Source organism: Hylobates moloch, unplaced genomic scaffold (assembly GCF_009828535.3).
Source record: "Hylobates moloch isolate HMO894 unplaced genomic scaffold, HMol_V3 SCAFFOLD_11, whole genome shotgun sequence".
NCBI classification, from domain to species: Eukaryota; Metazoa; Chordata; class Mammalia; order Primates; family Hylobatidae; genus Hylobates; species Hylobates moloch.
The window spans coordinates 76,689,720-76,717,667 of NW_026652286.1; the positions used below are offsets into that span (position 1 = coordinate 76,689,720).

General features: G+C 38.4%; 2 protein-coding genes across 4 annotated transcripts in view; one reads left to right on the forward strand and one right to left on the reverse strand.

Moving 5' to 3' along the window:
- Positions 1-27,948, reverse strand: part of PDGFD (platelet derived growth factor D) — a 265,121-nt gene that overhangs the window by 116,143 nt on the left and 121,030 nt on the right. The window lies entirely within an intron of this gene.
- On the forward strand, positions 23,924-25,451 carry DDI1 (DNA damage inducible 1 homolog 1). Its single transcript, XM_032167259.2, has one exon. The coding sequence runs from the start codon at positions 24,152-24,154 to the stop codon at positions 25,340-25,342; it is 1,191 nt and encodes a 396-aa protein (XP_032023150.1). The 5' UTR covers positions 23,924-24,151; the 3' UTR covers positions 25,343-25,451.

Here is a 27,948-nt window from a genome sequence, read left to right on the forward strand (position 1 = left end):
AGCCTAAATCTTAGTGGTTTTAAAGTTTATTTTTTGTTCATGCTACATGTCCACTTTGGGTTGGTGGGGCTCCACTTCATGTTTTCTCACTCTGAAATCTGGGAAAATGAAGTTTTAGCACTGTAGTATTTAGAGCTATGCAGGGGAAACCAGGAGATGAAGAATGGCCTAAGAAAACCACATGGCCATGTTATGGACAAGAGGCAGGGAAATACTGGGTAGAGGAGCGCAGTTCCCCTGCAAAGGCCTCACCCTCAAGCCTGGGCCTGCGGCCCTAAATGCGAACTTCACAACCCTGTTTCCACACCCAAATGTTGCTCTTTCTGAAACGACCCTGGCCCACCCCTGTACCCATAAAATCCCCAAACTCCACTGGCAGAGGAGCAGAGCAGTATGGCAGAGAAGGAAAATAAACAAGTGTCTGAATGTTGAAGTGTCTGAATGTGGAGAGGAGCTTGGCCTGGGACAGCAGAACTCCAGGGGAAGATTATCTTCCCAATCCATCTCTTTTCCAGCTCCCCATCCTGCTGAGAGCCAGCTCCATCACTCAATAAAACCTCCACATTCACCATCCTTCAAGTCTGTGTGACCTGATTCCTCTTGCACACCAGACAAGAACCCAGGTACCAAGAGGGCAGGGTTTAAAAGGCTGTCATCCTGACTCTCCACTGAGCTGGTTAATACTTAGCCATCCGTGGATGGCAACTACTAAAACAGCACTAATTATAACAAACCCCTAGATGCTACTGTGTGGCTGGAGCCCAAAAGCACTCAACCCAGCCTGGCACCCACTCACCTGCGTGCTCCCTATCCTGCAAGGGTTTTGAGTGCAGCAACCAGTCAGTGAGCCATACAGGACTGTTGGAAGTCCTGTGAAGGGGTCCAGGGAACTCTCCTGTCTTGGCCAGACCTAACTTCCAATAGAGTGGATGCCTGGAAGTAAAGAAGAACTGAAAACTGATGAACAGTTTAATAGTGACTACTTCAATGGCATACTTACTTCCCATATGTAAAAGCATCAGGCTTGACTTGTCTTTTTGTTTTTCAATAGGTAGCATGATCTAACCATACACTGAATAACATCTCATTGTTATTATTATAAATAATTGCAATGGCGGCAAAATAGATGGTCAGGATAGAAATGTATCTCCAAGCAGAAGATTCATAAAGATTTGATGACTACAGAGGAAGGAAAATGGTGCTGAGCTGCCAAAAAATACATTTGAGTAAGTGGTCTTGATCTTTGTCAGAATTCGTTATCTTGCTAGAGACAGCAACCAGGTTTTATTCAGCAGATAAATTAGGATAGTGACAGTAACCTCCAGTATTCATCTTAAGAAGGATTCTGAGTCTGTGTCTATGTTAAATGGAAAAAATGGAAATGACAAATTAAGAATGTCTGGCATGGGCCCAGAAACATAGAGACAGAAACATTTTTGCCATCCCTTTATATAGCTACTGAATAATATTCTATGTCTGTTTCTCTACAATTTTTGCTTCCTTCATGCCTATTCCACAAGACCTGTACTGGTCTGCTTATGCCTGCAATCCCAGCATTTTGGGGAGGCCAAGGTAGGAGGATAGCTTAGGCTAGGAGTTCGAGACTAGCCTGGGCAACACAGCAAGACCCCATGTCTACTAAAAATAAAAAGATTAGCTGGGTGTGGTAGCATGCACCTGCAGTACCAGCTACTTGGGGAGCTGAGGCTGGAGGACTGCTTAAGCTCAGGAGTTTGAGGCTATAGTAAGCTATGACTACACCACTGTACTCTAGCTTGAATGACAGAGTGAGATCCTCTCTCCAAACAAACAAACAAACAAAAGACAAACATGCTTTCTTGTGGGACCTCCTACGGTAATCTAGAATCTTTTTTTCAGATGAGTTAGAAGTAGGCTTTAATAAAGAATAATATATATTAGCATTTAACACATCTTGAGAAAGATGGGATTGTATGTGCATATATTGATAAAAGAAACCAATTTGTGAAGCCAAATAGGCATCTTTGAGGTCTACTGTGGTTTATGCTAGAAAATTGGTGAGCTTTATGGAAAAAATGACTAACAATATACCAACTGTCTGGCTTCCCTGGGAGCCCATACATTAATAATAATCAAATAGTCTCTCACATGATCAGCAGAAAAGAAATTTGAAGTTATATTCTGGGACAAGACCCAAAGTAGTTCATCACTCTATCAGCATTTATTGAGATTTTACAGAGTGCCTGTTGGGAATTAGGAGCTGCATTTAGATGGTGAATAAATTCATGCTTTCATCCTAAGTATGATCCCACTAGGCAGAATGGCCAAGTTCTCAATTCCTCTGTTACTGTTATTTTTGCAAAGGAAAAGATAGAACTTACTATTCCCATAATTTGAAGGCTTCAAAGATATTGCTGGTGAATCTCTTCCTCCAAACTCTTAATGTGCTACTTAAAAAAATTAATTCATAAACCATGAATACTTGCTTTAAATCTTACTAAATTTTATTCTGAAGCACACTCAATAAAAATCTAAGTTCCAAATTGAGCTACAATTACTAATCTTCTGTGAGATTGCTACAAATGCCATGCTATGAGAAGCCAGCAATTGAAACAAGACTCTCTTTTCTTCTTAGATTGACAGGGTACTGCTTGAAAAAGAAATGTAGATTTTATTTATTCTCAAGGAGTGTCAGGTGTGAACAAAGCTATATTTTAAATTCATCTGGGAAAAAAGACCAATTTTAGAGGCAAGAAGAACTACAGGTCATCTTTCTTGGTATTTCAGAAAAAAAAGAAAAATAAAGACAGCATTACCTTTTTATCTGGAATACAAAAAAAAATTTTAAAGCAAATGTGCACATAGGAAAATCATCTATTTAACTTTATCCCTAAAGAAAACAGTACATTCAAAAGCATGATTTTCTAGCCTACATATGTCTCTACATTAGATCCAGTAACTATGTACTGAATGAAATGGGTTTTAATAAGTTGAAAACTGAATAAATTAAAAAGCACCAGAGTATTAGTATGCACTGAACTCCAGAATGGCTTATTTCACAAAGTTACAATATCATGTGAGAGTTTTGCATGGTTGTCCAATTTAGCCATTCACTCATTTTCCATTTCTATTTTCATTTTTGGTTAAAAACAGAGACACAGACAGTCCCTTGATGCATATAAAGAGCTCACGTGGAAATGACATTGAATGACAGCTGGTTTTTACTATCAATTTCATGTTTGTGCTGCAGGGTCCAAAACCCCAAAAGAAACACATACTTGCAATTAATCAATTTTAAATAGTAGTAAGCTCTCAAAATCTACTTGTTGAATGAATCCTTCTGAAATTTTACACATAGGCAGAGGTCTTTTTATTTGCACAGCATCACATGCTTAATGAATCTGCTGGTCTTATAAAAGCTAATTTTGGTTGCAAATTTTACAGATGACCAAACTAAAATTGACTGAGACAATAAGGAAAAGGTGTCGTCTCTCACAGGAAGTCAGGAGGTAGATACTTTCAGGTTTGATTAATTCATGGCTTTGCATGGTAGTTATGGGTTTTTCCACCTTTCTGTTCTGCCATCCTGAACGTGTTGGCTGCTCTCCTTAAAATGTGACAGCAGTTCCAGCTATCTCTCCCTCACAGGGTTAGATTCAAGGACAAAGAAAAGGCCTTCCTCAACATATTTCTAAATATCTTTTTAAGAAAGTGGAGCCTTTCTCAAACTCCCAAGCAAGCTTTCCCTCTGTCTCATTGGGCAGAATCTGGGCATATTCTCAGGCCTATGCCAGTCCTGGCAAGGGGAACAGAGTTACCAAGACTGGCTTGGACCCACACAGTGTTCTCCCCGGGCTGAGGCCCATGTCCACCCATCAGGGTAAAAGTAAGAAATAAGGGGCAAGAGAGAAGTTGGAGTGGCAACCAATGAGCAGTGATTAGCAACTACTGGGTATGTCTGTGTTTATATCAAGCTTTAAAAGGCCCTTGAAATATGCACTCAACCGATATTTCCTGAGTGTACGAATGCTACTTCAACATGGAAGGGGCACCATAGCCACTGTTTGAATGAAAACATTAATACTACACAGTTGTTGCTCTGAACAGGGTGGTTATAATCTGTTTGGTGTAAAGGTGGGATTGGCAGAAAAATCTTTTCTTCCACAATTTGCCATGTAGCACTATTTAAGAAATGTTGGTCACCTTGAAGCAGGTTTTGGGAAGAAATCTGTGACTTTTTCAGCCTTCAAAAATTTCTCTGCTATAGTCTGAATGTTTGTGTCCCCTCCAAATTCACATGTTGAAATCCTAACCCTTGAGGTGATGATATTAGGAGGTGAGGCCTTTTGGGAGTGATTAGATCACAAGGCAGAGCCCTCATGAATGAGATTACTGATTTATAAAACAGGCTCCAGAGAGATTCCTAACCTGTCTACCATGTGAGGACATAGAGAGAAGATGCCATCTATACATCAGGTAACAGGCTTTACCAGACACGAAATCTGCTGGTGTCTTGATTTTGTACTTCCCAGCCTGTAGAAATGTGAGAAATAAATTTCTGTTGTTTAAGCCACCTGGTGTGCGGTATTTTATTATGGCAGCTTGAGCAGACTAAGGTAGCCTCTTTACTCAGATCTATTAACATTCCTTGGCTGTTTTTCCTGTTTTTTTTTTTTAATTATCCAGTATATGCAAACAAACACCAGGACATCAGATAGCAAGATTAAGCCTCTATCCATTGCAGAATGAGTCACAGCCCACGTTTTAGTCTCCATCCTTTCTCCAGTTCAAATTTCCAGTCTAACACTCAACATATTCTTCATCACTGTTCTGCCCGATCCAAAATCCATCTCCATTACAAAAAGTATGGTCTTTCCAATTAGTAATCCTCATAAATTCCAAATGCCTAAACACAAAACCGTTCAACAAATAATAACAGAGATGTAGGAGTCTTGATCTTTTCCTCTACCTGTGGGATTATTTGTGGGTGTGTGACATATGCCTTAAAAGACTCAGTCAAGGGACACTGCTTATGTCTTTATCTTACTACACATGCTAGGGTGCTAACTTTTGTGAGGGAGACCTAAAACCTTGTATATGTATACACATTAGAGACTTGCAGAAAGTAAGTACGCGATGTTTAATTTTTAAGAGCACCATCGATAAGATCCTTGGCATCCGCTAGAGTGGCTGTTTTGTAAAGTACCATGACTGCCATTTATATCTCCAGAAAGATTTGAAAATCTACTACAGTGACTACTGCAGTTCTCACAAGACAGAGATTTTCAGATTAAAAAAATACAGTACCTTATGCTATGATAAATGGGAATGGAGGAGGGGAAAGAACATTGTTTGGGTCAAGCATTGTGACAGAAAATTTAACAGGTACCATTTTATTGATTCCACCTGTAAAACTCACCCTTTACATTGTCCCCCAATTGCACCCCACCCCTCTCCACACACACACACCATTTCCCAGACTGAAAGCTTCTGGAAAATAAAGACTGGGACTCATTCAGTGTTGTATCTGAACCTAATGAGAAGTAATAGGAGGATTTCAGTTAATATTTATTGAACAAATGAATGAAACTCAATATTCTTGAGGCAAGATGCTTCTGTGCACTTACATATCAGTAAACAGTATTGAAGAAGTTAACATTTTTGGACTTGGAGTTCAGAATTAAATATGTTTGATTTTCCATCTATATATCTCACTTTGTTAGACTTACATCTTTTGTCTCCCTGGCCCTGTCGTGTCTGCCATTGTCCATTCGTTAACTGAATGGGTTCATTTGCAGTTTCGAAGTCAGAATTCACAAACCCTGCAATCAAACCCATGACATGTGATCTTGTTAGATTGCTTCTGTATAGGAAGATGTCTTTTGGGGGATCTGCCCAACTCATATATCCCCTTCTCTGTTAGTTGCAATCCAGGTGGTCCCCAGATGGCCCTGTTCTTCAGGGAGGAGCCCTGGCCAGCAATGTTTGCACCAGTCACTGTACTCCTGGTACTCATACATGTCCTTTTCTGCCTCCCTCTCGTGCCCCAAGTGTGGTTTACCACTTCTTCATCTGTTAAGCATTTCTAACCCTGCCTCTCTTTCACAAACTGTTTGGATTCTTTTTCTCACTTAATGTACTGTGTAGTATTAATGCTGTTGCCGATTTGTGCCTCTTTCATTACTGGACTTTTTAGTTCTTTAGGGAAAGAGCTATGGCTCTGCTCCTTGATCCTTGTCTTCAGCCACAATGGCCTGGCATGTCCTCCTCAGCTCCAAGCACTTCTCTGCCTTGGGACCTCCTTAGAATGCAGAGGGTGTCCTTTGCAAAGAATGCTCACCCTCTATCTCCTCACCAGGAAAACTCTTCTTTTATTGGGCATCATTTCTATCATTGCAGGCAACTCTTTTCCTTAAAAACACACATTCTACTTTGTATCATATGTGTGGATTTATTGTTTCATATCTGATTCTTCTAGCAAACAATGAGCTTTGAAAGGCTAAGGATTATATTTGTCTTGTTCAATATTGTATGTCTAGCACCTAGCACAGAGTTGGCATAGAGTAAAGGCTCAATAAATGTTCACCGAATAAATTTATCCTTGAATCTCAAATGTATAAAATGCATTCTTTGGGTCAAGCATTGTGACAGAAAATTTAATATGTGCCATTTTATTGGCACAAATGAGGCCCATTAATGTCTGAGAAATAAATTATTAAAGGATAATAAAAGAAAAAACTATTCCTCGAGTCAACTAAATTCTACCACATTATTACTTTTACCCATTTAACCAAAAACTATTAACATATTTATTTAGCATGTATTATTTTGTGCAAAGTACAATGGCAGACACGATAGGGCCAGGGAGACAAAAGACATAAATCTAACGAAGTGAGATATATAGCTGGAAAATCAAACATATTTAATTCTGAATGCCAACTCCAAAAATCTTAAGACTCTTTCTGAAATAGTGTGTTGAAAAGTTCTCTGAGGCTGTAGATATGATCTGGGGGAAAGATTATCATGTATAATTATTAGTTTCTGTCCTGAGCATGGAAGGGAGACAAATGGCTGCACACACGTTATATTTTCTGTGTCTATTATAGAAGGGCTGACATAAATGAACTTTTAAATATAAAAATGTGTTTGGAGTGTTCCCTACTACTTTCCAGTTGTGTGTCTTTGGGAAAAAATCACCTAATCTAGATGTCAGTTCCTTCATCTACAAAATAGTGATAACATTAACATCTCCATGGGGCTGCTATAACCACCACAAGTAAAAAAAATGGAAATGTTTTACTAAATATAAAACAGTCTACAAACGTCATTAAGCTAAACAGATGCACAGAAAAAATAACACCAACGAGTAAATAAACACCAAACAAATTTCTAGGCAGCAAACATTTTAGGAGTTCAGAAGATGGAGAGGCAGTTTCCTAGGCTGATTTATTGCTTCAGAGAGTAGAAGCAACATATGCAATAAAATGTAGAGATGGAGATATATACTTAATGCTGTATTTTAAATTTGGCCTTCCTTGACACTATTTCTAGAAATGTTAGGCCCTGCAGCTATTTCATTAATTTTTTTTTCTAATAAGTTTGAGATGACTGTGACTGTGGACGTAATACTGAAAATATAAACTCCACAAAGCATGACCTGATTCTATCCATTTAATCTTTCCCAAAGCTATTACAAATGATTTATTGATAGGTTCTAAATGGAAGTAAAAAATGGAAGATATGTTTCAATCCAATAAGAATGAGATAATATGTATGACAAACCACATAAATATCAATAATAGCAATATATTTTTATTACATCACATACGTATTTTAAATAAGTAACTTGTACACATTAAGGAACATAATAAATGTTTTTAGAATATGATAGAAGAGGCAGTGGAAAACATACTTTTCTATTTAGGGCAATGACTATATTTTAGGAGTACTGGGCTTAGAAAACACATATTTTATACTTCATTTTTCTTATGCATTTACATAATTGCCAAATTTCATATCTATCCTAATATTACATTATTCCCTGCATAGACCTATGCTACTGGTCAACAATTCTGTTTGAATAGTTTCAAACAGAAAGGAACTATAACGCTAATATAAAAGTATCAAATTCATTATGTTTTAACTTCGGTTCTGAAAATGTGTATAATCTACAGTTAGTGAAGGAAACAAAATCCTGGATTAAGGAATACATTTTTCTAGACAAGCTCTTGGATAATGCTACTCAAAGTGCCTGTCTGCTATATGAAGAATACCTTGAGCCAAGTTGAAAATCAAAACATACTGCTTCCTTCATTGACAATTTCTTGCTCCATAAAAACAATTTCAGCAAACTGAATAATGTACCTGGGGCCATAATTAATCTACATTTGGTATAACTGCTTTATCTTTTTGTGGATCAAAAGCAAAGGGTTCATGCAATGGCAGCTAGTCCATGGATCCCATCTGAGCTGCAGTGGTCTACGGAAAACTAGGAATGGATTGATTCTCTTCAGAATGACCTACTGAATAGTCTTATTAGTCAGAGAATTATTCTAGAGCTGCCTTGCACAGCATTGTTTTGAGAGAGAAAAGAGGCCAATTTTAAGTGTATGATATGGTAGATTGCATTATTGTTCAAGTTCTTCATCTTTCTACAGTTTCCACATTCTTTGTCATGTGACTGTGTAGTACTCCCTCTAATGTCCACCACTTTATTTTCCTGCCCCATTGATACTGAGGCTGGGAATGTGAATTGACTGAGACAACAGAATGCAGGCAGAAAGAAGTGTTGGGTACTAATTGTGATCCTAAGCCTTAGGAGTCATCCACTGTTTCTACTTGACCCGCTTATGCTTCTGCTGCTGCCATGAGAAGCACATGTATTCAGTAGCCTGTTATGCCAAAGATAAAAAACACATAGAGCAGATCTATATCCAACCTGACTCTGGGAGCCAGCACCATCCAATCCTAGTGTAGGTCTGTCAAACTCGACTTGATCTCAAACACAAGAGAGAATAAATGATTTCTGTTTTAAGCCACTGAGTTTTGGGATGGTGGTTATACAGCTTATTATGCTGATAGCTAACCAATTCACATTAGAACAGCACCTTCCAAAGCTTGGGTGGAAGAGGGCTGCTTAGATGGATAGCATTGATGGGGGAATACTAACACCTTGGGTACAGGCATAGAGGAAGGAGTATTAATGGCCAAGTTTATGAGTAGCACATTCAGGCAGGTGTTAAAAACCCATTAATTTCACAAGTGCTAAGAATCCCATCAGGACTCTAATACAAGGAAACAACCATTCTTCCTTATTTTCTACCCCAGTTAATGTAGCAAAGGACAAAAAGAGAACAGAAGCACAAAGACCAGTACTTCGTTAATGAAAGAAAAATGTTTCAAACTGGAATAGAGTAGAAATTTTAATCATTTACGAAAGAGTAGGGATTTTAACCTAATAATAGAATGCCAGCAGGCTGAAATATATTGGGATCTACTCTTCCGTTTGCTTTCTTAAAATAGTTATGATAAAGTAAAAGTAGAGTTTGTATTTCACACTGTGGACTCGATTGATCCACAATCCTTCGTGTTCTTCCTTCAAGTTCTAACATAATGGATTCCACTGGGATACTGCTCAAGATTAATAGTTGGACTCAACAGCCTTAAAGAGACAATTGCATTAATTTACGTAGACTCTGTGCATTGACTGGACAAATAAGACTTCTTATAGGATAATGCTTTTGTAATTATTGTTTGGAAGTATGACATTACAGTAACATATAAAACCTGCAGCACAAATAAAGAATAGATTTTACCCCCCTCCGATTTCCTAAGGTCAATTTCCAAAATACCTGACTGCAACCCCATTAGGGGAAAGGAAAAAAATTGACCTTACAATTTACAAAAATAAAAGTGATACAGTATTTTGTCTCAGTTTGTTTTTACTATGATAAGCCAAAATTTAGTATATATATTTGAACCTTAACAAATATTTAGAAAATATTATATATGTATATCTCAATATATATACACACACTACAAACATACAGTGTGTGTGTACATATATATGTGTATATTCATACAAAATTTAGTGTGTGTGTACATAGATATAGATGTATATACACACACATAGACACACACACTCTAAGTTTATAGGCTATTTTTGTTGGTAAAGTTTCCTGAACACTATGTGGGTAGTAACTATAAAAAGTATAAAATTTGTTTTTTTTGTCCTGAAAGGTTTATTGTTTGCACTTCCAGATAGTGAAAAATGAAAACTATGGAAACAATGACTGCCCAAGGAACAAAACATATACACAAACCTTTGATTTAGTAACCCTAGCCAAACTCTGTGGTAGCTCACTTAATAAAGTGGTTACAGTCATTTTGGGGAGCTCCCCAGGGTGAAATGTTCCACCTTTTATAGCTTTGTATATAATTAAAAATCTGCTGTAACTATGACCTTGAATATCTCCTCAAAAAACATATAATTAAATAACCAGAATATCTAATAAATAACAGCTGCAAGGTAAGCAACAGAAAATGCCATCTGAGCAGTATTTTACTTCCATCTTTCTGAACTACAAACTTCTTTGCTCTAATGCATTTCAAATAGAATGTCAGCCATCCTGGCTTTACAGGGAGCTCTTGATATCCAAGCTTCAATGGCCCTTTTGCAATGAAGGTGAGGTATCTGCCATTTCACTCAATTCACCAAAGACAGGTTTATATAATCATTCCAGAAATGTTCCTTCCTACTGGGTAAGATTTAAGAAGTGCTGATTTTGAGTAGAAGAGAAAAAAAAGATGTTTATTCTTTATATCCATGGTTCTGGCTTTAGTATATAAAAGCACACTATCGATCCATTCTTAGTAAATTGTACAATTTTTCATACTGTCCAGTGTTACTATCATGTAAACACAATCTACTGTTAAGAAATGTCACATAACTTTTTCATGAAACACATTATGTGGCCATAGAATAAAGATTAAGTAAACATGATCTGGAGATTTGTTCAGCATTTTTCTTCCAATGATGAACTATTATAGCTACCAACTATCAGATGGAATTTTACAGGTTGGCAAGAAGTCTATTACAGCTTATGCATTTACTGAAGAACTTCTTCTAGGACCAATTTCCCTGTTATAGCTAAAAGTCTAATTCAGAGCAAAATGACCACAACATGTACTTGTATCATTCATTAGCCATATTTTAATATGCAAATATTGCTAATATAAGAAAAAAAGGTAGACAAACTTGAAACATACTGACTTGCATTAATATGATGCCAAGCATTTCCCCAACAGCTTTTCTTTAGGCAACCTCTTATAAACTTAAACATATGCCATACATGTAACATTAACTAAAGCTCTCAGGAAAAAATGTCACATGACTGAAGAGGTGCTTTCCTTTGGGACTCTGGTAAATGAAAAGGTCTCATAAAATGTATAACTTGGCATTGAGTATCGAAAAGAAGTTTTTATCTCGGGTTATAAATTAGGATAAAATAGGTAAATCAAAAGGATTAATATCTCCAAGTATAGGCTTTAAGGATACATTTGAATATGAAGATAACATGCAAAAAAAAAAAAGAGCAGTTTTATTCATCAGTAATCATGCTGCTGTAGACATTCCACATGTAAAACAAATGGCCAGAGTACATGAATTTTCTTCAAGGAACTACAGTGAGTTGACTGAATTGCATACAAATAACTGATACTTAAGCTGGTGTATCTCTAATGTTTGCTAATATAATCACATAACACATAATGTTTCCCTCAATGACAAACTGCATGTAAGACAGTAGTCCCATGAGATCATAATATTGTATTTTTACTGTACTTAGGTTTAGATACACAATACCATTGTGTTTCAGTTACCTACAGTATTCAGTACAGTAACACGTTGTACAGGTTTGAAGCCTAGAAGCCAAGGGCTATACCATATAGCGTTGTAGGTTATGTAGGTTTGGGTAAGTCCACTCTACGATGTTCACACAATGATGAAATCACCTAAAGATGCATTTCTCAAAAGTATCCCTGTCATTAAGTGGTGCATAACTGTACTGTCAAAGCAATGAGATAGATACATAGGTCTCTGTCAAAAATGTGCACACAAATGACCTATATGCACATGTAAGTGTCAAATCTGTATAATCTCTATTGAAGAATGGATCTCAAGAAGTTGTGGGCAGAATATGAAGCATGTCCTCCCAAGCTATATTGCTCAATTTAACTGAATATCATAAGTGATTGATACTTTTGAATAACCCCCAACTCAATGCTATGTGTATTTTTCAGGGGTCAACAGGATACCAACATTGAGATCCTTCTCTTAAACGTAGAGAAACTTTTGCACAGAACTAAAAGTGTTAAAGTGGGGACTCAAACCTTGGCACATCCAAAGCCCATGCCCTTAGGGCTTATGCCAAGCTGTCAGCCTGTTACATTTTATTATATATTGTAATTACCAACTGCATAAAAGTTTGAGATCTGACAGGCACTTCGAAATCTGAATCAGCCAATTTAGAGCAACAGTTGAGAACACTGTTATAGGACATGCAGAATTAATAAAAAGCTACACACCAAAACGGAACCTTGACCCAGGCACCAAGATTTTGACCAGATGGTATGGGGTGCAAATCCATTGTGTCTAGCTTTCTGTCAAATCTACATGAATTGTTTGAGACTCTAGAAAAAATTACTTGAGAAAAACAAACACAACACAATGGATACAATGGATAAAATATAAAACCCTCCCACTCCCGCCAAATTCAGTTCTGGTTTGTTTCTCCCCAGAAGCTGACATTGAGACAAGTATGTAGATGCAGGCAGTCTTTATTTGAGAGGTCATCCCAGGAAGTACATGTGAGAAAGTGGATAGACTGAGACCAGGATAAGACCCCAGAGTTTCCCCTAAGGGTATGAAAGCCTCAGCATTTCCTCACTGAGGTGGCCTGAGCAAACCTCCCAAGGGCAGAGAAACTAAGACCCAAGGGCACTGGAAAGGGGACGGTGTCAGCATTTGTAGGAACACAAACATGAGCACAGGGAGATGAGGCAGGGCAGCAACAGTGTCTGCTTCAAAAGAACAAGCATTCACAGAATCACAGTGCTGTTTGCTCACTCATCTGCCTTTCTAAAGAACTGATGAGCTTCCAGCATCTAGGAAGCAGAGGTACCGTCTTTCTAAATCTGCTGTCCTTATTTTGACCTTTTCTCTTGGGCACCCACATATCTGTTAGCCACCACATGGGCTCTCTACAAAGGCTCTCAGATGGTCTTTGTGTTTCTGCATCCTGTACTGGGACAGGAAGGGTGGAAGCTAGGGTAGGTAGGGCTGTGTTCCTGCTGCTCCTGCCATTGCTGCTGTTGATCCCAACTCTGCAGCCATGGCTGTAACACTATCTTCTCCTGACCTCCACCTGATGAATACTGTATCAGGAGAGGCTAGTCTCTGCCCATGAATGTGCCCGTATGTGTGTTTTCTCTTCATGCTTCTCAGACTATGCTTTCCTTGCCTTCCTATTTTGATCCTAATCCATGCCTTCTGGAAAGGAAGCCTGACCCTTGGCCATTCACTCAAAGCAACAGGGAATTAATTGTCTAGTGATAGTTTCAGAAGTGAGGTTTTTGCACCTTAAGATCTATTGGTGAGTAGAAGAAAATACTGCACATTTAATTTGTATATATATCAACTAACCCATTTATAATTTCCATCCATTTTATATCTTATGTTATACAATATGACATATAGTTTATAAATAGACAAATATTGAGTGTGACCAAAAAACATTTTTTAAACCATGATGCACACCACTAAAAAAGTTTGAAGCACCTTCTTTGAGATAATTCATCTGTTATCCCACGACCACAGATCAATGACCTCTGTCAAAATCCCATTTTAAAAATTTCCAGTTTTTAAAGGAACATTTGGATGCCTGCTATCATTTGTCTAGAGCAGTCCCCTAGGTTTGAAAACCTTATGGCCTCATGGTTACAATGTCCAGTCCAAATGACTCTGGGCGTTCACTGTGAAATGTTTGATCTGCTTAACTCTGTAATTTGTTTTGGGGATTTGGTTTTAAAAAAAAAAGCCTTTGAGGGAAGTGTCCTGTGGACTGAGACTCTTTCATTGTTCCATCCAACAAATAAACTTACCCAACAGTAATTCCAAATACTAACTTATGGGAAAATCATACTTATATTCTTGATGTCAAGTTCAACAGTTTGGTTGCACACAAGGTAAGCCATATCAACCTGACTTAATATGCTACACTTTTTCACCATTAATTAGATGAACAGATTGTCTTTTCATTGTGTTGTGTCTGCTTAACAATTCCGTAAGCACCTTATGAACAAAGACCTTGTCATCTACTTTCTTTAACCTCCCAGAACACTTTGCAGACTGCTATGGTTAAAAATGACATTCAAGAACATGATACAATCATATGCAATGAAAGGATGTATTTATTCCACTTTTGAAAGTTACTCCCTGGTGTTGAAACAGATTTGGTGATCAAGATTGTTATGAACATTCTGCGGCATCCTGGAATGAATGCAAGGTTGAAGGGAGCTGTGACAGCTCTGACAGCACCTGGTCCTAGTCAACAAGGAGTTAAAAATTAATCTACATGTGTTATTTAGCATTTATAAATTCCATCCTCTTGTCTGACTTTTCCAAGTTATTAATTATTGTTTTCACTCACACGAGGAAATAATGACATACTTTGGTAGAGTGCTTTTCTATTTACAAGACAAATTCAAATTATCCATTAAGTCCACACAAAAATCCTATGGAAAAGAGATTATTGTCATCATCCCCATTTTACATAAGAAGATAATGAGGCTCAGATAAATTAATGCTTTGTCCAAGGACATTCAGATAAAAAGTGACAAATCCAGGGCACTTAAGCTCTACTTTTGTTACTTCAAAGCCACAACAGGCTTTCTACCTCACCGACTTGTATCTTATCCAGTTCTTGTGTGTGTTTATGTGACTATATTTCCAGAACTGCAGATATAGAATACTGTCCTTTTATAAAAAAATAGAATAACTTATACATTGATTAAATTTTGATAGTTTTTTGCAGATGGTTGTATTTTGTTGACTTTTTGGTCACAAGGGCAGATTGAATTGATATTTTCAAAGAACAGATCTCCTGGCCTTCTTGGTAAGAAGTTATAGCTTAGAGCCTATTAGATTAAAAAGCATAGGCCGGGCATGGTGGCTCACGCTTGCAATCCCAGCATTTTGGGAGAACGAGGCGGGTGGATCAAGAGGTCAGGAGATCGAGACCATCCTGGCTAACACGGTGAAACCCCGTCTCTACTAAAAATGCAAAAAATTAGCTGGGCGTGGTGGCAGGCGCCTGTAGTCCCAGCTACTCTGGAGGCTGAGGCAGGAGAATGGCGTGAACCTAGGAGGCGGAGCTTGCAGTGAGCCGAGATCGCGCCACTGCACTCCAGCCTGGGCAACAGAGCAAGACTCCATCGAAGAAAAAACAAAAAAAAGCATAGCATGGGTTCCTTTTTCTTAGGAAGGCAACTTGTATTTAGGATAATCCTGGTTGTTTTAGATTTAAAAATCCAATATCATAAAGGGGTGATCTTACCTAACACTATTACAGAGAAGGTACAGACCTGAGGGTAACTGCTAGATAAATTTGTTATATCCATCCCTATGAACACAAATTATGGCTCTTAGTTGAATTTGTCCTCTTTTCTGTTTTTGTTTTTGCTTTTTTTTTTTTTTTTTTTTTTTTCAGGCTGGCTTGCTGCATATTGAGGAGCTGATGATCCTGTTTGCTTTAAATTTTCTATAAAGAAATGGTCTCAGAGCCCAATTTTAATATCAGAAACCTCAACTACAGTGGGGCTTCATTTTTTGATGTCAGTTGAATGCCAGTGTATTTCTTTTGTGTAAATAGTAATTTCCAAGTTATCCTTGGAACACTGGGTTTCTTGTCTCTTAACCACAGGCATGAAGGGGCCACCACAACCCTACATTCTAGATAAAAAACACTGCAGTAAGAACATGAAATAAAACCAAGTCTTTGTTCACAGTTAATAGTGTTTTAAGTTGTTTTAAGAAGTAAAAAAAAAATGCAGAAAAATGAAAGACAAAAGCAGTTTTTTTAGAGTTGCCTGAGAGATTTCAGTTCTATGTCATTTAAAGTTTGTAAAGGAAAAAAATAATCAATGATACTATCTTCTTTCTCTTCAGCATCATAAATTGGTTCCCCGATTTTGAAAGCTAGAGTACGTGGTTACTCTGGTTAGTTCCTGTCCTCTGGAGGCCTCCAACGACTTCTGTGAATAAGCAGCACTGAAATATTTTACCAATACATAAGTAAACAAGAGCATATCAGCAGTTAAGCACATTTTATGAGCTGAGTGAGATAGAATATTCATAAGTGTAATGGAACAGAGGATGGGCATGGGAGTGCCACATCTTTCAGAATAGAGAGACAACCTGCAGAGACATTAATGTTTCCAAACCATTTAAAAAATAAAATAGAATATGCTATGGACTAGATACTATTGGGATGGCATAAGAAGGAATTCTCCTTCTATACAGGCTGCTAAATTTAATTTTTCTGAGAAAAATAGGTGAGTTGATTTATATTTTATTTGTTATTTTTAAAAGTGAAGCTTTTGTTGATCAGGCTTTGTTTTTCATTTTCATGGTTGGAATACAATTAAATTCTATAGACAGACGGGCTTTAGCCACGCTAATTACTATGGTAATCAATTAACTCAGCTGCTGTTTAGAATAGAGAAAGCTACATAAACAACAATCTGAAGTTTTGTCTTTTATGAGACAGTTGTAGAAACATTACCTATCATGTACATAATTCGTAAAATATCTAAATGACCATGTTGTTATGGTACATTTTTTAAAATTTCTTTGGGATCTCTCAATATACTCTGTCCTACTTGGAAGCTAACAAATTTCATTCTACAAAGACTGACCCAAAATGTCACCATTAATGAAGTGATGTGCCATATAAATACCTTTTGAGGTGTCTTGGTCAGTGGCTAGATCTTTCCTGCTTGGGTGGACCGCATGCTATTACTCTGTACACTAAGGTTAAGGGTCTCATGTCACAGAGGTGAGTGTATGTGGATAACATGAAAAGTGGTCCTTTTGAGAATTTTTACTGTATGATAGATAAGTATGTAGTACCATCAACAAATTCATAAACTATGATATCCACTAATTACAGGCCGAACATCCCTAAACCATAAATCTGACATCTAAAAAGCTCAAAAATCCTAAACGTTTTGAGCTCCAACATGATGACACAAGTGGAAAATTCCACACCTGACCTCACGAGAGGGGTCTTAGTCAAAATGTAAGTTACAACTTTGTTTTATGCACAAAATTATCATATAAAATTACCTTCAGGCTATGTGAATAAGGTGCATTTGTAACATACATACATTTCGTGTTTATACTTAGGTCCCATTTTAAAGACACCTCATTACGTATAAGCAAATATTCCAAAACTTCATCTGAAATTTCAAACATTTCTGGTCTCATACATTTCAGGTAAGGGAAACTCAACCTGTATATACATTCACATTAAACCACCCATAAATAATTTTGGAGATCCCTGATGCAGACAGCATCCACCTAGTTTCCAATAAAATATCTTAACAGGCTGGAGAATAATAAAGGCCAGGCTGAAGGGCAATAAAATGCCAAAGTCTTGAAGAAATCTTCATGAACTCTAAAGCAGATGAAGGTGAATTGAGAAGAAGGCCACTCAGATTTCAACTCAGGGCACTACACAGGCTTGTCCTCATCAAATAAAGACTACCTCTTCACTACCAAAAAGAAACACAGCATTCATTATTTTTTTGTCAGTGTGAAGAAATGTTAGGATGGGACAACCACTTTTTGAGAAGCCCAGACTACTATTCCTTTCCTATACCAATCCTACCATCTTAATGCATCCATTTGGTTATAGACCTACCAGGAAAAAATATGAACAGAAAAATGTACATTCATGTGAAGAGAAAGAGGTCAAGCAAGTGGTATGATACATCAAGGAAAGGATAGCTTTTTGGAACCTAGACAGGTACACTATAATCATGGTTAAATATACCAAATCATCCTTCCAGGCCCACTTCAGCGACACTTCTTCCAGTGAGTATTCTGGACAGTCCCACTCACTCCCTGCACCCCACCTTACCCCAAACAAATAAACTCTACCTCCTCCTCTATGCAAACACAACATTTTATTTACACATTTCTCATAACTCATTAATTTATATTACACCTTATATGAAAATTAACTCACGATGGATTAAAGTCTTAAATGTAATACCCAAAACTATCAAAACCCTAGAAGAAAATCTAGGCAATACTATTCGGGACATAGGAACGGACAAAGATTTTATGATGAAATCTCCAAAAGCAATTGCAACAAAAGCAAAAATTGGCAAACGGGATCTAACTAAGCTAAAGAGCTTCTGCAGAGCAAAATAAACTATCAACAGAGGGAATAGACAACCCATAGAATGGGAGAAAAATTTTGCAGTCTAAACATCTGACAAAGGTCTAATATCCAGGATCTAAAAGGAACTTAAACACCTTTACAAGAAAAAAACAAACAATCCCATTAAAAAGTGGGCAAAGGACATGAACAGACACTTCTCAAAAGAAGATACACATGCAACCAAAAAACATATTTAAAAATGCTCAAGCATTACTGATCATTAAAGAAATGGAACACAAAACCACAGTGAGATACAATCTAACACCAGTCAGAATGATGATTTTTAAAAAGTCAAGGAAACAACAGATGCTGGTGAGGTTGTTGAGAAATAGGAATGCTTTTACACTGTTGGTGGGACTTTAAATTAGTTCAACCATTGTGGAAGGCAGTGTGGCGATTCCTTAAGGATCCAGAACCAGAAATACCATTTGACCCAGCAATCTCATTACTGAGTATATGCCCCAAGGAACATAAATCATTCTATTATAAAGATATATGCACACCTATGTTCATTACAGCACTATTCGCAATAACAAAGACATGGAGTCAACCCAAATGCCCAACAATGATAGACTGGATAAAGGAAATGTGGTACATATACATCATGAAATACTATGCAGCCATAAAAAAGGATGAGATCACGTCCTTTGCAGGGACATGGATGAAGATGGAAGCCATTATCCTCAGCAAACTCATACAGGAACAGAAAGCCAAATGCCTCATGTTCTCATTTATAAGTGGGAGCTGAACAATGAGAACACGTGGACACAGGGAGGGAAACAACACTCACTGGGGTCTGTCGGGGAAGGGCAAGGGCAGGGGAGAGCATGAGGAAAAATAGTTAATGCATGCTGGGCTTAATACCTAGGTGATATGTTGATAGGTGTGGCAAACCACCATGGCACATGTTTACCCATGTAACAAACCTGCACATCCTGCACATGTACCCTGGGACCTAAAATAAATTAAAAAGAAATAAACACAGATATATACAACAACAACAACAAAAATAATGAATGAATGAATGAATGAATGAATGAATAAATAAATAAATATCTGAAGAAATATATGTTATTCATTCATGACTGTTCTGCCATGATTTATTGTATTACTGTAAAGCAAACAAAAGAATTATGAAAATAGTTATTTAACCTAAGGGCACAGCTTTTAAAATTCTGCATCTTTTCTAAATTGCACTGAAAATCTCAAGTTATGATTTAATTCTCTTAATAAGTCTTGATTACATGTTAAAGGTAATAACAAGCACAAACTTAAAGTAAGAAATCCCAATGTAGCAAGCAAATGTATTTATTTAGCATAGTTTAATTACTGTATATGTTACATAGTGACATTTATGTAGGTATTCTATTTTTTTCACTAAAAAGACAATTATTTTGCTTAGTGTATCAAGAGATAGTAGTTTAAATATCAACTGACTATCGTAACTGAAACCATCAGTTACGTGGATTTTTTTTTTCTTTTTTTTTTTTTTTTTTTGCTACATTAAGTTTTTAGAAAGAGGCAAATTACAAAAGGTATTGTGGATTTCTTCTAAAAAAAATAACTTTGGGGTTATTTACTTGGTTAGTATGAAATCAGTACCATCTCTTCTGGCATTTAGGCCATACAATTAGAATTGATTTCTGAGTGACAGCCTGGAGACTCTGCAGGAATCTCACTTATCAAAAAAATTTAATTATATTCTTATATTGTACTTACTAAGGGAGAAAAGTAAGGGAGTATACTTCACAAAGAATTCCTCAAGATAAGTTTTGATAACCTCAGTTACTTAGATTTACACACCTCAATAATTCAGATAGCCCATTTCTCAACAGACTACATGATAGGGATTTATGGTATAATAATAGTTTAGGGGTGTGTGTGTGTGTGTGTGTGTGTGTGTGTGTAATATATACTATATATATTTCCAATTACCTCCAAGTTCATTACACAGTCAAGAAGGGATTTTCATTTAAAATTTTGAGTTGGGAGAATTATACATATGGTATTTGAATCACAAATCATACTGGGTAAAATGAAAGAATCAAATGATGTATACAAAGAAGTACTAAACACAGGAGGCTGTGTTTACCTTTACAGATTCCAGGCTGTTTTGCAACAGATATAAGGGGTGGATGGGTGGCTGGACTATGGAATCCAAAGGATCCCTGCCAACCCTGACATCCTGTGACCTATGAAATGATGACAGCTCATTGGCCAGACCTTGAGGCTTTTTGGTTTCCAGTGTCTGTTCTCAGTAAAAGGTAAAATGCTGAAAAACACATAAATGTAAAATGCCACCCAAAGCAAAAAAATTACAGTGAGATAAACACATCACATATAATTTAAATATGTTCAGTATGAAGGCAATGGTATAGAAAAAAAGATGTTAGTTTCTTTTCATGTGAACTCACAATTTTTGCTTTATGAAAAACAAAAGGAAGCTTATTCTACAAAAATAATTTCATTTGCTATTAAAAAAAACAAAAGCCCCACTATAATCCTCCTCGCTATGGTTTTAAGAACAAATTGTACAAAGTTATTTGGGGAAAAAAGATAAAGGAACACTGAATGAAGGTCTTACTGGTTTCTCAATCTGTTCTTTAGCAGAGTAGTTTGCATGTGACATCTCACATGATAATTGTTTCCAAACTCAGGGGAAACCACTAGCAATCTCTGATAAACTTGTCAGGGTGCAAAGAACCATAACATAATATTATTGAGTCAAAGGGTCATTCATCTGTAAAAATGGTGAAAATTACAATGCTAGATTTTTTTTTCTTAAAATTAAAAAACAATCCTTATATGATGAAACATTGTATTTCCAGTTGAAAGCTCTAAGTCAGGTCATCTTCCTTCTCAGCCTTTGTGTCTCCACTCTGGCCCACCCCACATGGCTGACTCGTTGTCATCTTTCTAAACCCAGTTCTTTCAGGATGTCTTCTCTGCCCAACATCCCTCACCATCTTCTTCATCTCTTCTTCAGATATTATTAATTTCTCCTGAGCTATCATGGCTCTAACTGTGGTATTTTTTACCCCTCAATTTGTGTGTGTGCATGTGCTCTAATTTAGACTGTGAGCTCCTTTAAGAATACAGCCTATATTTAACATTATTCATGTCTGTTTCCCTAGAACTTAGCACATGCTTCACATACACTGGGCGTTCAGTCAACATTTCTAATATAAGCAAATATGTGTATAGAAACATTATGATAATTAGAGCAGTGAGTGAGACATAGTCTTCCATCTGAGACAAATACATGAGAAATAGGAGTCAAAAAATAATTATTTAGGCTGATGTGACTTCCTTCTCTCCTTAATGGAATAATGGTGTAACAGTGCAGGCCTTCTAACAACACTTCAAAGAAGAGGGGGAAATTAGGCAGAGGATATCAACTATCTTGGTTCATAAGTAGGTACACCAGGGAGTACCAAGCCAGGGAAACATGAGCTCTGTACAGTGCAAAAACTTTTTTTTTTTTTTTTTTTTTGAGATGGAGTCTCACTCTGTCGCCCAGGCTGGAGTGCAGTGGCGTGATCTCGGCTCACTGCAAGCTCCACCTCCCAGGTTCATGCCATGCTCCTGCCTCAGCCTCCCGAGTAGCTGGGACTACAGGCGCCCACCACAACGCCTGGCTAATTTTTGTATTTTTAGTACAGACAGGGTTTCACTGTGTTAGCCAGGATGGTCTCGATCTCCTGACCTCTTGATCCGCCCGCCTTGGCCTCCCAAAGTGCTGGGATTACAGGCATGAGCCACTGCGCCCAGCCACAAAACACTTTATTAAACATAGAGAAAAATAACTGGCATGCAAGGATTTCTACCCAATCATCATTTGCCTTGAAGGACTTTTCACCCTTACCATGACAGCCTTGTATGTGTGTGTGTAAGTGGAGGTGGGGGAGAGTAGGGAGAAGGTGGCTGTGCCCAAGTGTCAGAGAGAGGCATATTGGCCTCTAGGATGACATCCTTAATGCATTTTCCTACAGAACTGATGTCAAATGGGTCACCTCAAAGGTTCATCTCACTCATTCATTCATTCCCTTCAAGGCAATGGCCCGTCTACCCTATATCCCATTTTAGAGACCCTCTGTGTTATCCACACATTCCACTTCTTTTACACTCCCCACCTCCAAGGGGTACGCATATTCTGTCCGTTTTACTCAAGACACATGTTTATTCTCTACTGCTTTGGCTTTGGGCCTCCTGATGTTTCCACACTCTAGCAACAGCTCCCTCTTTGAACCACCAGAAAAGCCTCCTGACTAGCCCTCCTGCCACATTATGTCCTCCATGTGTCGCAAGAAGCCTCTTCCTTAAGTCAATTTTCTAAAAAAAATCACAAACACCTGCTTCAAATCTTTTCCCTTTCCTTTCCTTCCTTACTTCTTTTTCCTTTTTTTGGGGGGGGGGAGGAATTCTTGCTAATTAATAATATTTAATATTTAAACTCCTTAGATTCACATATGACTTCATAAATTGGCTCCAACTAATTTTTTTTCCAGCTTCATATCCTGGTACTCAAAGTCAAGTACAATTTTTTTATTGCATAAAATGTCTCATCTTTCTCTAGAATTAACAGCCCTTGCCATAAATTCCTGCTTTTGTAACATGAAACTGCTTTCCTTTGAGTGAGACCAATTTTCACCTGGAAGATGCTCATCCTTCAACATCCAGCTTGTCTCCTCCTTAGAAAAATATCCTCTGTTCTGTCGGTGATACTAAAGGCAGTACCCTGAACACGTCTTTGTAAAAGGTTTTGCCTTTAGTATTGTGATTACCCATTCACCTGTCTATCCCTTTCCAGAAACGTGAACCCCTCAAGGGCAGGCTCCAAATCTGACTTTCCTACTATGCACATAGAACGGTACTCGCCATGCAAGAAACAAATCCTTACTGTTTGGGAAAAAACAAAAGTACAAAGAATACAACTCTAAAATGAACAAAACAAATGATAATATGCTGTTTAGAAAGTGTTGAAAAACTAGGCATGGTGGCTCACACCTCTAATTCCAGCACTTTGGGAGGCTGAAGTGTGGTGGATTGCTTGAGCCCAGGAGTTGGAAGCCAGCCTGGGCAACACAGTGAGACCCCATCTCTATTAAAAAAAAAAAAAAAAAGTACAACAATTAGCCAGGCATGGTAGATTGTGCCTGTAGTTCCAGCTTTTCAGGAGTCTGAGAGAGGAGGACTGCTTGAGCCCACGAGGTCGAGGCTACAGTGAGCTGTGATCATGCCACCTGCACTCCAGCCTGGGTGACAGGATAAGACCCTGTCTCAAAAAAAAAAAAAATGTGTTGAAATTATTTCTTTCATATCATATGTTAAATAGGCTTTGGAGGGCTGGCTTTGAAACCTGACAGCTTTGAGCCATTGTGTATCCATGGGAGTAGGCATTCTAGGTTCCAAACAGCACACTTAGAAATGGACTTTGGAACACAACGTGCTACCTCAAGGCTCTACCTGGCCACACAGCAGGCACTGAGGCTGGGAGACAGCCCCTAGACAGATGAGTGTCCGCGCCTCTTTGAGAGGTGAATGAGCCCGAGGGGTCCCGACATACCAAGTCCTGAGGAGCAGCGGCGCCAACGACGCAGGCCCACCCCAGCCTGCCAGTGAGCCGCCCATGCCCTCTGCCCGCCCGGCCCGCCCAGGCCCCCGCCATGCTGATCACCGTGTATTGCGTGCGGAGGGACCTCTCCGAGGTCACCTTCTCTCTCCAGGTCAGCCCCGACTTTGAGCTCCGAAACTTCAAGGTCCTCTGCGAGGCGGAGTCCAGAGTCCCCGCCGAAGAGATCCAGATCATCCACATGGAGCGACTCCTCATCGAGGACCACTGTTCCCTGGGCTCCTACGGCCTCAAAGATGGCGATATCGTGGTTTTACTGCAGAAGGACTATGTGGGACCTCGGGCTCCAGGGCGTGCCCCGAACCAGCCTCGTATAGACTTCAGCGGCATTGCGGTGCCCGGGACGTCCAGCTCCCGTCCGCAGCACCCTGGACAGCAGCAGCAGCGCACACCCGCTGCCCAGCAGTCACATGGCTTGGCCTCAGGAGAGACGGTGGCCGGCCCGCAAGGTCTGGGCAGCCCCGCCCTGATCCGCAGCATGCTGCTCTCCAACCCGCATGATCTATCCCTGCTCAAGGAACGCAACCCTCCCTTGGCGGAAGCCCTGCTCAGCGGAAGCCTTGAGACCTTTTCTCAGGTGCTGATGGAGCAGCAAAGGGAAAAGGCCTTGAGAGAGCAAGAGAGGCTTCGTCTCTACGCGGCCGACCCACTGGATCGGGAAGCTCAGGCCAAAATAGAAGAGGAAATCCGGCAGCAGAACATTGAAGAAAACATGAATATAGCGATAGAAGAGGCCCCCGAGAGTTTCGGACAAGTGACGATGCTCTACATTAACTGCAAAGTGAATGGGTATCCTTTGAAGGCTTTCGTTGACTCGGGCGCCCAGATGACCATTATGAGCCAGGCTTGTGCCGAGCGATGTAACATCATGAGGCTGGTGGACCGACGGTGGGCTGGGGTTGCTAAAGGAGTGGGCACACAGAGAATTATTGGCCGTGTTCATCTAGCTCAGATTCAAATTGAAGGTGATTTCTTACAGTGCTCTTTCTCCATACTTGAGGATCAACCCATGGATATGCTTCTAGGCCTAGATATGCTCCGGAGACATCAATGTTCCATCGATTTGAAGAAAAATGTGCTGGTCATCGGCACCACTGGCACGCAGACTTACTTTCTTCCTGAGGGAGAGTTGCCCTTATGCTCTAGGATGGTAAATGGGCAAGATGAGTCTTCCGACAAGGAAATTACACATTCGTTCATGGATTCAGGACGAAAACAGCATTAAAGCACGTTATAAATATATTACCACCTTGAGGGAGCCTCAGGTCCCTGGAAATTATATGATAAGAGCTCACTGGCAATGTAATCATTAAAAAACATCAGTAACAACTAAACCTGGCCTTGGGACTGCGTTCTCAGATGGGTAACTACGTCAATCCTGATTCCTTGGTCTTGGTCCCTCTTCCATTTCCCTTGTCCAGAGATCACTGAAAGGCATCCTGGGAAGGTTCTGGAGGCTCCAGCCGATTTCCAGATAATCCATGAAAAAGAAAACCAGCTTTTCCTTTAGAGACACTATCTTATCAGATTACAGGTGGCTTATCCAAATCACTGCTATTTTGCAGAATTCCCTAGAAAAATGCTATGGCTGCAGACCTTACAAGGCACCACATAAAACTATTTCACATCAGCACTAATAATTCTTTATATTGAGAGAAATATGCCCATTTTCACAGGTTTTGTTTTCTTTGGGAAAGGTATTAGAAATGGCAGGTCAATTACACTGTGATGTTAACTAATACTTATACATGTCTGTTTGGGGCAGCATAAAGACCAATTTCCTCATATTTACACCTTCCCTTCCCCTGGATCCCCTGCAGTCACCCTGCAATCCACAGCTAAAGACTATTTTTGCCATATTTGAGAAAGTGGATTTATCTCCAAGGATGGTACATTAATTTTCTATTTCCCCTGCGTTCAAAGAAACTCTGGCTGCAAAACAAACGCAATAAATTAGATTTTTTTAAAAGAAATTATGGTAATTCTTGGGAGTCAAGTTGTACAGTGGTGGGAGTGAGAGGTGGGGACAGGCAGTGGTCCAGGTTCTCTAATAGTCATTGCAACTAGATCATCTCTCTCTCTCTCTTTTTTAAAGTAAAAACCTGCTTTATACATTAAGCTGCTGCTATGTCCTACGTCAATATTGTTTGAACAAAGGTCTTCACTGTTAAAATAACATTTGAAAACTTTTGAATGAGAAGATCTCTAAGGCCTCATTCAGAATTATCCATTCTGACAATGTTACTCTTTATTACAACTGACAGTGGGAAATGGAAGATCCTAGACTTAATTACAACCCATGGCTAAAGCACCTGAGAGAAGAGTTTCAGCTTCCTGAGGCCATCAGATGCAGGGGAAATGTTTCAGGACAATAATTTATCAAGACTGGTATTACAACAGTGGATTCAAAATCAAGACGTGTATGTTTTGATTACACTTAATTACTTAGACAAATTAGTTCACCTACTTTACAACTGAGATTCCTCACCTATGAATTTTTTTTCCTGGGAGGGGTCACTTTTCAAGCACTAAAACCTCATTATGATCTAGGATATCTGTTAAGTTATTCTATTTTCCCGACAAGATATAAAGCCACACAAAGCATTCCCAAAGGATACAGAAAAAAATAACTCTCCCTTATAATCTCCATATGCTTTTTGTTTTGCTTCTTGGTAATACTAATCACCCTTTCTAAAGAGAGTCACCTCTTCCTTTCCAGCCACCATCAGTTCACCTCCCATTTTTCTTCTCTATAGGTGTTCCCATCCTCACATTTCCCAGTCTGGTCTACATTTGCAAAAAGTTTTATACCCAGTAGAACTACTAAAAATGATCAAATGGACAGATTTCTTTCCTACTTTTGTTTGTAATTAAGAACTCAAAACAAATGCAATTAACGAAAAAAGACATTCAGAGTAAAGTCAGGGATAAGCAAAATGTTTATGAATAAATTTAAATTGACCTGATAAATTCATGGATTCTCTCACTGACAAAAATATGCAAAATCCTCAGCATCTTCTTCTGAATTCAATTTTAAGGTTCATTTATGAAAAAAAGTCTTATTTGCATGTATCACATGGGACTCCTCAGGGTCTCTGACCCATTAAAGTTAGCCACAGAATCTTTAAGATAAGAGACAGTTTACATGATACCAAATCTGACCATACCCACCCTACCTTCTCAGAGGAACACCCCTTCTGAGGTAGCTATAATGTTTTGAGACAAATGTCAGGTATAATTATTTGCTTCTTACTTTAAGCTGAAATCTACTGTCCCATAACTTCCAGTAAGTTGGTCTTCATTCTTCCTTCTGCCAAGACCACATTTAATCTTTCTGGCATGAGATAAACTTTTTAATATATGAAATGAGTATCAGCCCACATATTCATTTTTAGGCTTCAGTAGGTTTTCACCAGATTCTTTAACTGTTCCTCATAGGAAAAATTTGGATTCTCCTAAAAATTTCATGTTTCTTTGGCCATATTCCAAATCCTAAAAACATGATTTGAGTGAAAGAATGAATAAATTAAAATCATCTATACTGAATTGAAAAGCAATGACCTCAAAGAAAAATTATTAAACAAAATGAATTAATTAAGCAATGCCCTTATTGATTAACTTTTAAAAATCAGTCTTTCAAATTGAAAAGTGTTTGAAAAATTAGTTTCATTAAAGTCTTGATGTAATTCTGTGTATACTTAAAAAGGTCCTAATCAATTAAATTTTAAATGGATTAGTTTTGGTAAAAGGCTACATCTTTTGCTTGTCTTCTACATAAATCAGGCACCATGCAAGGTACTTTGCATATCACTGCCCTTAATCCTCAGGATA

Bases quoted from the DNA above. Each gene is read 5' to 3' on its own strand.
- DDI1 (XM_032167259.2), top strand. From the start codon at position 24,152: ATGCTGATCACCGTGTATTGCGTGCGGAGGGACCTCTCCGAGGTCACC.